Below are 11,756 nucleotides of genomic sequence, written 5' to 3'. Positions count from 1 at the left end.
AAGAGAGCTCGCGAGAACAGCTTAGGACCGTGAGACACGTTTCCTTATTGGGGATCGAAAGACCTCGAGAGCGAACTCCTTCGCGGTCGCGTATTCAGCTGCGATCCCATGACGATCTTGGCCGATTTCCCGAGACAAGCGCGAGAATGCATCGCGAGCCTTCGATCGAAGTACGATCTGATATAGAATATAACAATATATATATAAATATATATATATATATATATATATATATATATAATATTAATTAAACACTTATATATATCTACTTTGTGATATAAACTTCTTCCGAACGGTAATCTTTGAAGAAGACTGTAGAGAATAATACCAAGTGCTGTGAATAGAGGGAAAAAATACACATATTAAATCAAATTTAATTCAATTAATATGCCGATAGGAAGGGATGCGGATCAGCACCAGATCTTATCCCAAGGAACTATACTATAAATAGTTGATGATTTATATTCAGAAAATCTGAAAGAAGAATTACATCACAACATAAACTTATATGTGAGGTTGCCATGATAAAACGATATTTCTATGCATATGAAATGAGAAAGATGATGACACGGGGCGTGTAATTAATTTTAAAGGATATATCGATTCGCAAATGTAATTTATAATTTATGCGTAATTTATATTTATAGACTTATAATAATATTACACTTAAATACTTTTGTAAGAATTTTTCTCCTTTTTACATTGATGTTTTTAGATAATGATGCGATACTAATAATTCCTATGATTACTGGATTTTTGACTGTCCCGTCACAGTTTGAATTTTCGTAATTATTTTTTCCTTTAACCTCACGATCAACGTTAGTTTTACGATTATCATATTGTACTGCTATTATTATTACCATTATTATCACACTATTATATTATTATTAATATTATAAATACTATGATTATTACATATTACCACCATTATTGCTACGATACTATCGCTCTATATTCTTAATTTTACAAGCATTTTTTTTTTTTTGGTTTAATCCTTTTTTTGTTACAATCAGTAAGATTCCTGCATAAAACATTCCGAAGCGACGGTAAATAAAATAAATCATTTTATAAGGATGTATCTCTGCGCGCGCGCAAGTATGTGTGTGTGCACGACTGTGTCTTAACAATGAATGATTAACAAGTGAATGATCGAGTATTTACTAAAGTTTGTAGTATGTACACATCCATACATACATTCAATTAAAAAAACTTGTTATGTACATATGATTATAACTATAATTGTAAGCTGCTTATATAGATAATGTATTTTTTGTAGGGACCATAATATATGAGCGAAGTATATAATGTTATGATTAGTATTAATGATACAAACTAATTAATTCTCTGTCACATTTGTGTGAAAGCAATACGCGATTACTCGAGATACGGTAGTGAAGAACAAGAGAAAGGTCAAGGTATAAAATAAATATTATTTACACTTCTCTTTGATGAATCATCTTCGATAATTATAATTGTATGAATTAATACGATTTTTATTAAATATTGATTGTAAAGCGACATAGGATACGTGGCGAGGAATATTAAAAGTAAAGAATATAAACAGTGCGAAACGTTTGAACATTTAAATCCAGAGAATTCCTTTTTGCTTTAAAACATAGAAATGAAAATATCGCAAATTGGGATTTGCCTTAAAATAGAAAGATTATAAATAACTCTCTCTATCTTTTTCTCTTTGTATCTCCTTCCCACTCCTCTTTTTTTATCTTATACACATGTAAAGAGAAAATTACAGTAATTTAATCATATACCAAAGCTGTTTTCCAATCGGTATATATATATATATATATGTATATAGGTATATTCTCACAAAAAAGTTTAGTAAAAGCGCACTTGTTACTAATTAACAGAAATTTTTATAATGTAATTCTAATATCAGAGAAATTTAAAAGATGCATATAAAGATCGTATTTGCATCAACGAAATTTACAGCTCGTTCTAAATTTCGTTCTCTTCTTGTAAGGAAAAAATTGAGATTTTAGATTTTTTTTCCAAAATACTATTTAAATGAAAATGGTTCTTGCATACACAGGGCGCAGGAAAAGCCGATAGTCGATCGAGTCCGAAGAAAATTGCGATTTTTATAATGAAACTTTTGTTTCGACTCAAAGAAATAGAGATATAATATTCGCAATGATTGAGATCGCCTTTTACTCGATTTATTCAAGCCTATTTTTTTCTGAAATATAAGGCACATGCAAACAAACAATGTATAACAATAAATAAATGTTTCGAAAACTATTTATTTTGATTTATATATAGATTAACTTTTGACAATATCTGTCTCATTTTTTCGTGATAATACGCGCGCGTATATAACGTATTACAAATTTTAGAGAAAAGCAATTAACTCACGTGTTTTTGAAAAAAGTGTCTTATATTTTATAAATATTCATTTCTTTCGATATATATATATATTGATATTCAAGGTTGGGTAAGTTAATTTTTGTTTTAATCAAGTTAAGTTTAAAGTTAATGGCCCAAAAATTAATTAAGTTTACATAAAAAGTTAATAAGTTAACGTTAATGCATTAAAAAATAACTAGTTTAAATTAACACTTTTAAAATCAACTAAGTTAAGTTAAAAATTATTAACTTTTCAACTTTTGAAATTAACTTTTAACTATTTAACTTACTACCTTGTTGATATTTATATTTATTCATAGCTTTATTACGTGAAAATAAATAATAATAACTTTTCTCTTTAATTATCCCCTTTTACGCGCGCGCGCGCGTAGCCACATTTGAAATTTCGCGCCATCCATTTCGCGCAGCGAGTCGCCGAGTCGAGTACCTTCGGCCATTTCCGCCCGAACTCGTCCGTCTCTCCGTCCGACCATCTCGGTTGTCAGTTGTTCACGGGCTTCTCTAGTGTTCGGACGTGCGCGAGTGGCAAGTGTTCGGCGTGTTTCCTGTCACCTACGGAGGTCGCGGTTTCGCTAACGAACGCCCTACCGTAGCTTCCATATTCAATGTGTATGGCGATTCAGGTGAGTGGACGCGTCCGAACGGCGTCGTTTTATATAAAGGCGGACTCGTGGATAACTCGTGCTCGTTCGTACGCGATGGAGAAAAGTCGATCGTTCGCGTTTACGTTTTCGGATAACGTCGCTCGCTCGCTCGCTTTACGCGTGTGTGCGTGCGCTTCATGGACGTGTGTACACGGCGTGGCGCGGCCGACGAACTCTGGCGTCTCGTCCCCGTCGCTGCCGCCGCCGCCGCCGCCACCGCCATCGAGGACGATTTTCGTTACTCCCTCGATTTCGTAGCGAGTGGACACGACCATGGCTTTTCGACGATATATACAGTCCGCCGAGTATTCCCGTAACTTCTAATCGCGTCCCGAGTGACACCGCCTTTCCAACTCTCCGAACGAGAAATCTTGACGCGAAGGACATTTGGATAGCACATTTTTATCGAATTGGATAGATCTCGATTTTTTGTTTGGTCGCTCGAAATGCTTGAAATTTTTACTGTTTTTATCGTTTCACCTCTCCAACCATAATATATATCCTTGAATATAAACTTTTGAATAAAAAATAACAAACATTATAATAAAATATATTGTTTGATTTATTATTAATTAATATAAATAAATAATATAATTTCATAAATAATATAATTCATTCCCATTAAATATTGAACAATTAAAACTAATAATATGCTAATTCTAATACACAAATTCTTATTCGCTAAATATTCGTATACCTACTGATTCGTAAATGATTTTTTTTGGCCATTGTTATTCATCCGCTGTTATTACAAAAAGTAAACTGACTTTTAAACGATGATAAGTATATTTTGAGTTGTGATCAATATATATAATATATATTTTGACGAACACGAGACTAATTGCAACACGTAATATGTATTTGTCGTTTACCGGATATAGAGTAAGATAAAATCATGTGCTTGGGTCAATACAATACAATGTCGTAGCAATAAAGTTTACAATCGAATCTGTCACATTTTTCCCGAAGTTTTCGATGCGTCTAATGTCTGACGTAAACGGAGAATTTTATTTCGTTTGGTCCGGCAATTACTGTCGGCCTCGGATATTAATTCGCGTCATTCTCGAATCGCAGAATTAATCCATCCGATCATGCTGCGGTCGTGATTCAACACGTAACAATGTTAACGGATATTTCACAGTCGAGTGATGACATCGCGTTCGTTCCCGATTAAACCACGACCTATCTCGAAAGGAAATGTCAGTTTTCCAAATATGTTGAAAAACATCCACGACTGAAGAGATTATAACTTTGAAACACTCTACGCAAGATTCTCTCTCTCTCTCTCTCATTATTCTATTCCTATATTCTATGCTTATGTAAATGGGTAAAAAGACGAACGGTGTAGATAACTAAATCGAAAAGAATGTAAAAGATAAATCGAACGTGTATTATTTTTTATTTATCTGTCGCTCACTCATTTACTAAAAAAATCTCGAGATTCTTTCAAAAATTTAGATTTCAATTTTTTAAATCATTTAAAATCATTTTTTCACTCTAGTGAAAAATACAAAAAATATCCTTACTCTTTTTTTGCAAAGAATAATCAGTTATATTAAACCATTACATAATTTATAAATCGAGTCAAAAGAAGATTGACAAATTATGTCCGTCGGACTCCCCCTCCCCCTCCCCCTTCCCCCCCATTGCTCGATAAATTTGATTTCCTTCCTGCGTTGCTATATTTTTGCTCGATATTATACGGTGTTCGACTGAATTTCTCGGAAAAAATGGAAAAACGGGGTTGACGTCATCTCTCCGACGGTACGACGCGACGCGTCCACGTCTCTCTCCTCCCCGCCGTCCCATCCCGTCCCGTCCCGTCGAGAGGCGAAGCGTACGAAGAGGCGTGGAACGGGCGAGCACGCGCGTGCACGCTGTGCGAGCGAGCGAGTTGATCATCGTTTGTGAACTTCGGCCATGTTTTATTGCTGCGTTTTGCGTCAACCGGTCCGATAGGTGCAAATTGTGTAGTCATTATCGGGGACGCCTTATCGACATTCGTGTGCGAGTGCCGTTTGATCGCGTTCGATTCGGGATCGCAACGGTTTTTTATTAGAAGGACGAAACGAATCATTAATGAACGTTTCGTGCACTATTTGATAGCGTGTTTATTATAGGATGGGAAAGGCAAATATGTGTATGAAAATTATCGCAAATATTGATGATATATCGAGCATGCTTACTGCGTTAGCTTACGTTTAGGCAGGTCTATGTTACTTTCCTGTCATGATTATAATTTACTGATAATGTAATTAACACTAAATAACGAAAGAATTTTATCTCCCAGGTCTTCTATTTATATATAAAAACTGTTGTATAAGCACATTGCTTGTTCACTGACAGTTTGGAGGTTTTTTAATTTCATGTCCTTCCTCGAACTTTTAGAAATGCTTTATTTTTCACACGTGAAATTATTAAATTGATATTTATATGAGACATTAACACTTTATATGGAAAGTTTAAATTTAATAAAATCATTTATGTGTATATATTAGCAAATATCTACTCCAATTTAGATTTTTCATCTGTCACTCACATTTAAATATGTACTAATGACAGCTTAAAGTTTCTGTCTCTTAATTACAGTCATATTGAATTATGACGTCAGAAGTGAGAAATTACATTTTATTGTTGCGAAATATATCGATATAAATAAGTTTCTTTGAACGTTCAATTTTTCAGCGAAAATGAATGTCACAACAATTGACCAAGATTTACAATTTCTAATTATTATTCATTAATTTATATTTATTAGTTTATCAATCAAGAAAAAAGTTTTCGATATATTTTATCAATTCGTATTATTGTAAACACGAATAATCGTATTCAAAAAAACTTACTTATTTTGATATAATTCGCAAGAATAAAAATCAGAGATTTATTCTTTGCAGCTGAACTTCTTGCATTTTTTATTTTTCCTCTCTTCTTTTCCAACTTCTAAATATATCTTATTTTTAATATAGTGCAGGAGGTTCAACTACAGAAAATAAATCTCGAATATTTTTCCCGTTTCTAACATCATAATTTAATATAGCTGCGAAGCCTAGAAGCCTTATTAATGTTATATTCTTTTGTTCTCTTTTTTTCTCTTTTTACCAGAAATATTACAAATGTCATGGGAGTATCCCGTTTGCCCACAACCACTTACCACTGGTTCTTAGAATTTTTTATTTTATCGCGGGACGCACTCACATTGAAGCACATACATTAATATATGTCACACGTTACATGTGCACGTGGATAAGTAGTTGATACTTACTACGTAGAGTTTCGTATAAATGTATTCACTTTGTCGCCTAGAATAGCGTTGCTGTTGCTGCCGTATAGATAGCATTCAGAGAACTTTCAGGCTCAGTTTTTCCGAATAAAAAGGATCGTTATCTCCCAGTCATCTCGTCTTACATGACCACGTGCGCGTCTAGTTTGCGTAAGTCATCGAATTACACGCGATCATATTTCAACTGTGTAATACATATTAAATTCGATCGTAACTTATAAAATCATTATAATTAGCTTACGGTTCAGAGACGTGATTTAGATTTAAATATCGAGCGATTTTCTCGATAACTCCGCGCCTTTTAAGATAATATCTTTTTTTTTTTTTCAACGAAACTCCGCGATAACATATGTATTTCGATTTAACTTTTCTGATATCTCTCGTCACTTTTTCAAACGTTAATTCCAGAATGTCGATCGGTAGAATTGCTTGATTGTTCTACGAGTGTTTTCCAAATATCCTTCCTCCTCCCTTCATTCCTCATCAAAGTCCATTCTTCTTTGTTCGATATATACGTGCGTATTATCACGTATAAATATATACGTATTTCACAATCGGTATTCAAGTGTATGTATCCCTCGTATGCTAACTCTTAATCCATCTTGTCGTCGATTATCGATGAATTTTCAAACGTTTAAATATAACTGGAATTTCCTTAAAAATATAATGCGCGATGATGATCCTTATAACACATTTTTACATATCGAAAATTTTGCATAAGATTGAACTTTACCGTAATTATTGTTGCAAACAATCGTGATAAGCGCGACTGACACTAGCAATTTTTTTCAAATACTATACAATTTCCATTCAATATGTGCATTTATTAGTACACATTTAACAAATATGTTCTCGGAAAAAAAAAAAAACGGCCGCGAATAAAATTTATGCATAGTTGCAGTAAACATCAACGACGATTTATAAAGGCAGATCTAACGTTCCATTTCCTGTTAAGTAAATTGCACTACATTATATAACTGAACACATTGTGTATAGGAAAGTTAGGAGTGGCGGAAATGACATTGTGCATACGTATGCTAAACATCAACGACAATTCATAAAGGCAGATCTAACGTTCCATTTCCTGTTAAGTAAATTGCACTACATTATATAACTAAACCTATTGTATGTAGAGTTAGGAGTGGCGGAAATGACATTGCACGTAACATTATTGCGAGAATATATATAAACTAATTAACTAATTAATGAGATCTTCTTTTATGTGTCTCGCGTATACTACATATATATTGTAGTTTGATAAAATAAAGGCAGATACGCATGAAGAAGAGAGGAGTATATATATTATTCAAAATCAAATATGAAAACTTGTATAAGAATTCCATTGATCTTCCGATTAAGGATCCACATTATTTTATATACTTATTATTCGCATATTTAGAGCTATGGATGTTAATTGAGAATATGATCGAAAGGTCTATATAAGTGTTCTGTTTCGTACGAACTGGATACTAGAAGCACGCGCACGGAGTCAAACGCACTCGGAGTAATTCGACGACGAAGGAGGCGACATTAGTAGCGGCCAGCTAGCTCTTTTCGGTGTCGTCTTTTCAGAGGTCTCTTTCTGGCCACCCCTAGGCAGTGTCGCGACCAAGGCGTTTCACCGCGAGATTATTCCGAGACATTCCTCTTTCTTCTCGCCGCGCTGCCGCCGCCTCGCCACGTGTTGGATAAAGTTACTATCTCGACTAGACCGGTTGCGAGCGATACGTATGGCTTGAGGTAAAGGACGTTTCAATAAGACGATGATGTGCATAGGGCCGTAACACGTAACCGGGGGATATATTTGGTGGAGAGAGAGAGAGAAGGGGGGCAACCTTTCATTTCAAAGCTTTATAGCTTTATAAACTTTCAAATATTTCCCCCACAGTTTTTTTTACAATTTTTTCCAATTGAAAAGGCTATTAAAATCGCGAAATTATTCTTCGGGAAATAAAAAACGGTAAATTCTCTCCCATCCCTTGTAATATTAAAATGTTGAACAAATATAGATGAATATAGGCAACAGAATATATTTTTTTTTTTTTTTTTATGATGCAACGCCAAAAATTTCATCGAATTCTAAATATAAGCATCTCTCTTGTTCTTGTATCTGCAAACATAATATAATGCTCTCAACGAAACATATCTCTATCATATTTTTTCTTTTAACAAGAATGTAGCAAAATTTTCTCCCAAACGTTTTATTAATAGTAACTATTTACTTTGACAGATATCTCTTCTTCAAAACAGAGGGATTTATTTACAAATGTTCAAGATTCTGACTTTCAGTTCTTATATGTTATTCACAAGAATAACAGCCCCATCCATCAGTACAAGAATCATATCAATAATGCTCGAATTGTATCGATACTTGTATAAAGTTCAGGCTAATATTCTATTTTTTTTTCTTCTCGTTCCTTTTAACATTAGATTGCGTCGCGCACATGCGTAATAAAATTTGTAAATATTCAAATAAATATCTCAAATAAATAAATATCGCGAAATATCTTGTTTCAATTTTTATACTCACAAAAAACAAATCACCCTGAAAGAGATTTAGTTAAAATCTACTTGAAATTTTTGCTTTATCTACATCCGTTTGACATTTTAATATTACAAAGGTTTGTCGTTTTTCATATCCTGAAAAATAGTATCCGTGCTTTTAATAGCCTTTTTCAGTTGGAAAAATATTAGTCTTCTAATATTTATCGGAAACATTTTCGGGCGAATTATCCCTAAACTGGTGAGATATTGCAAGAGTCACATTTTATCTTCAAAGAACGTACTGGCTCGAGTGGCCGCCCTCTCGTCGCGACGGTTCGTTGCTCTCTTCAACGGCGGTGAAAGAGAAGCGTTCGTCATCTCGGCCTGAGTTGAAGCAGCAACCCTCGTTCTTACAAAAATACCTATCTTATCTTTCACGCACTCAAATTCGAATTTTACGCCTTTAGGCGTAGAATTATAACAAAAGATGAAAAAAGGACATTGTATGGAATATATTAAAAATAAGATGTTCACACATGTTCGGTTTTTTTTTTTTTTTTTTTTTTTTTTTTTTTTTTTTTTTTTTTTTTTTTTTTTTTTTTTTTTTTTTTTTTTTTTTTTTTTTTTTTTTTTTTTTTTTTTTTTTTTTTTTTTTTTTTTTTTTTTTTTTTTTTTTTTTTTTTTTTTTTTTTTTTTTTTTTTTTTTTTTTTTTTTTTTTTTTTTTTTTTTTTTTTTTTTTTTTTTTTTTTTTTTTTTTTTTTTTTTTTTTTTTTTTTTTTTTTTTTTTTTTTTTTTTTTTTTTTTTTTTTTTTTTTTTTTTTTTTTTTTTTTTTTTTTTTTTTTTTTTTTTTTTTTTTTTTTTTTTTTTTTTTTTTTCACTATTTTGGGTTTTTTTTTTTTTTTTTTTTTTTTTTTTTTTTTTTTTTAACGGACCCGTCTATGCCATTGTGCGAAATGAATTTGTGTGACATTGTGTTACGCACTTAAAGACGGGCGATAGGGAGCTTCTTAAGCACTCGAGCTCGGATTAAATTGCCTTCGGCACACGAATGCACCGCAAGAGTACACGTATGCCTCCTTTTACCCCGTCGCTACTCGTCTCGCAATATGAGACAAAACACACACTCGAAGAGAAAAACAAAGAGCGTTGTCATCGAAAATAGACCACCATCGTCGAGTAATCTTTATAGAAGCTGTCTGGCGATCAATGCCGTCGTTTTTATCCACGTGTAGATTTCGCAGCTTCAAATCAAGCGTGCTTTCGCATATTTTCGAGGAAATTAATATATTGCGAAGAATTCGAGGTAAATTGCTAATTATAATAATCGATCGGCGCATTAATTTTACAAATTGGACATTGATGTCAAATTATATCAATTTCTTGCTTTGTAAATGGAACAGATATTAATTATAATTAATAATTATCAAATGTTCATGTGTTTTTAGGTATTCGTGTTTCAACCAATTGTAACTAAAATATAATCGAGAGAGAGCTTCTAATATAAGAGAAATTGCAAAATTCGTAGTTTAGGTATAATTTCCAACAATAAACGCCCAGACGAAGCTACAACGGGCGAATGACGTCTGTCTGCTTAAAAATAGTATCACGCAAGGGAGATGTTGTGGAGAGTTTTTAAGTGGATCGAATATCTCGTCCCGAGCCGGTTTCCAAAGGACGACGAATGTTAACATCCCCGCTATATATACGTAGTCGCAGGATAGGCGTCGTTCGGTGGGGGGGAAAAAAAAAAGATATAAAAGATATTCGACGCCCAGACGAGACGCTAGGGTGGACGACCGATGTCACTGACCTTGGATAACGATCGCTAATGTCTATGGGGCCGCTGCCGGTGAGGCCGGCTGTCATTTTGGGAGAAGAGCTGCACACGCACATATTTGGATGTCCGCGTATCTCGACATGGGAAAAGAGAGGAATTTTTCCATTTTTTTTACTTCTCGATATTTCTACTTTCATAGATTTCACAGGGCATTGTGTTATTTAATTCTGGATTTATTTATTATACATATATACGTACATATTTATCTTTTTTTTTTATTTTCTAATTTTTAATAAAGTTGGAAATTAAAAATTATTCAGAATTACATATTGAAAATTTAATGAGTATGATACGTAAGTTGATGCCGAAGAATATTCGTGAAACATCGTTTCGTATTATTAACGATAACGATCCTTTGTCCGAGGTGATCTCTTATCATCCTTTGCCTAGTAACCTACTGACCTACTTGAAATATCGATTTTAACGTGCACCTGAGACCGCTCGTGCCGCGACCGCTTTCATTATTCGCGCCGCACCTTTTGCAGCTAGTAAAAGTGCGTCTGCATAAGCCAGACAACACAGTTGTTCCGCAAATATATTACCTGTACTACAAATGCTCCGATGGAATCAAATTTAAACTAAAATTATTTATAAATATTTTTTATTTGTGATAACATAGTATACAGTACGCTACAATGCAATATTCTTACAACGAATTTCGCGATAAGCTATTATTGCTGTCGACATAGATTGAGTAGCCTCCGTACTTGTGTATTTATCCATTAAGCAAGCTTCATAATATTGAACTGCCAATCACATATTGTGGAACCGTAAAGTCGAAATTTTACTGTCGCATTAAAGGATGTATTAAGTCAGCCTAGACTAACATAAGCGTACAAATATGAACGATCATCGAGGAATATCAGTGTGAATGTCGGAATCTTATTTGATCAATAAGCTCAATTTAATAACATGAATCTGCAAATTCACGGATATTGCCCAAACGAGCCGGTAAAAAGATAATTTGTTAGTTAAATCGTTTTTATATTTTATAAAGTTATCGCATATATGTATTATTTATATTTCCGTCTCTGTTTCTAACAAAATGTCAGTGTTTTAATATATATATACATATAATGTAATATATAAATGTTTAATATATAATATATGTTTTAATATATAAT

The 11,756-nt window shown here is 33.2% G+C and overlaps 2 protein-coding genes across 2 annotated transcripts in view; both read left to right on the top strand.

Moving 5' to 3' along the window:
* The window catches only part of LOC115237211 (solute carrier organic anion transporter family member 5A1), a 29,459-nt gene extending 27,783 nt beyond the window's left edge, over window positions 1-1,676 (top strand). The window contains exon 15 of the mRNA XM_029810106.1: window positions 398-1,676. Within this exon, the coding sequence (XP_029665966.1) occupies window positions 398-447 (50 nt within the window). The 3' untranslated portion in view covers window positions 448-1,676. The remainder of the gene's footprint in view (window positions 1-397) is intronic.
* Window positions 1,677-2,847: 1,171 nt separating this feature from the next.
* LOC115237253 (protein tyrosine phosphatase type IVA 1) overlaps window positions 2,848-11,756 on the top strand; it is a 22,910-nt gene continuing 14,001 nt past the window's right edge. The window contains exon 1 of the mRNA XM_029810195.1: window positions 2,848-3,008. The gene's annotated coding sequence lies outside the window, so the exon portion shown is untranslated. The remainder of the gene's footprint in view (window positions 3,009-11,756) is intronic.

The sequence above is a fragment of the Formica exsecta genome, unplaced genomic scaffold (assembly GCF_003651465.1).
Source record: "Formica exsecta isolate Colony F162 unplaced genomic scaffold, ASM365146v1 scaffold282, whole genome shotgun sequence".
Classification (NCBI taxonomy): domain Eukaryota; kingdom Metazoa; phylum Arthropoda; class Insecta; order Hymenoptera; family Formicidae; genus Formica; species Formica exsecta.
This window is presented reverse-complemented; position numbering and strand designations above follow the sequence as displayed.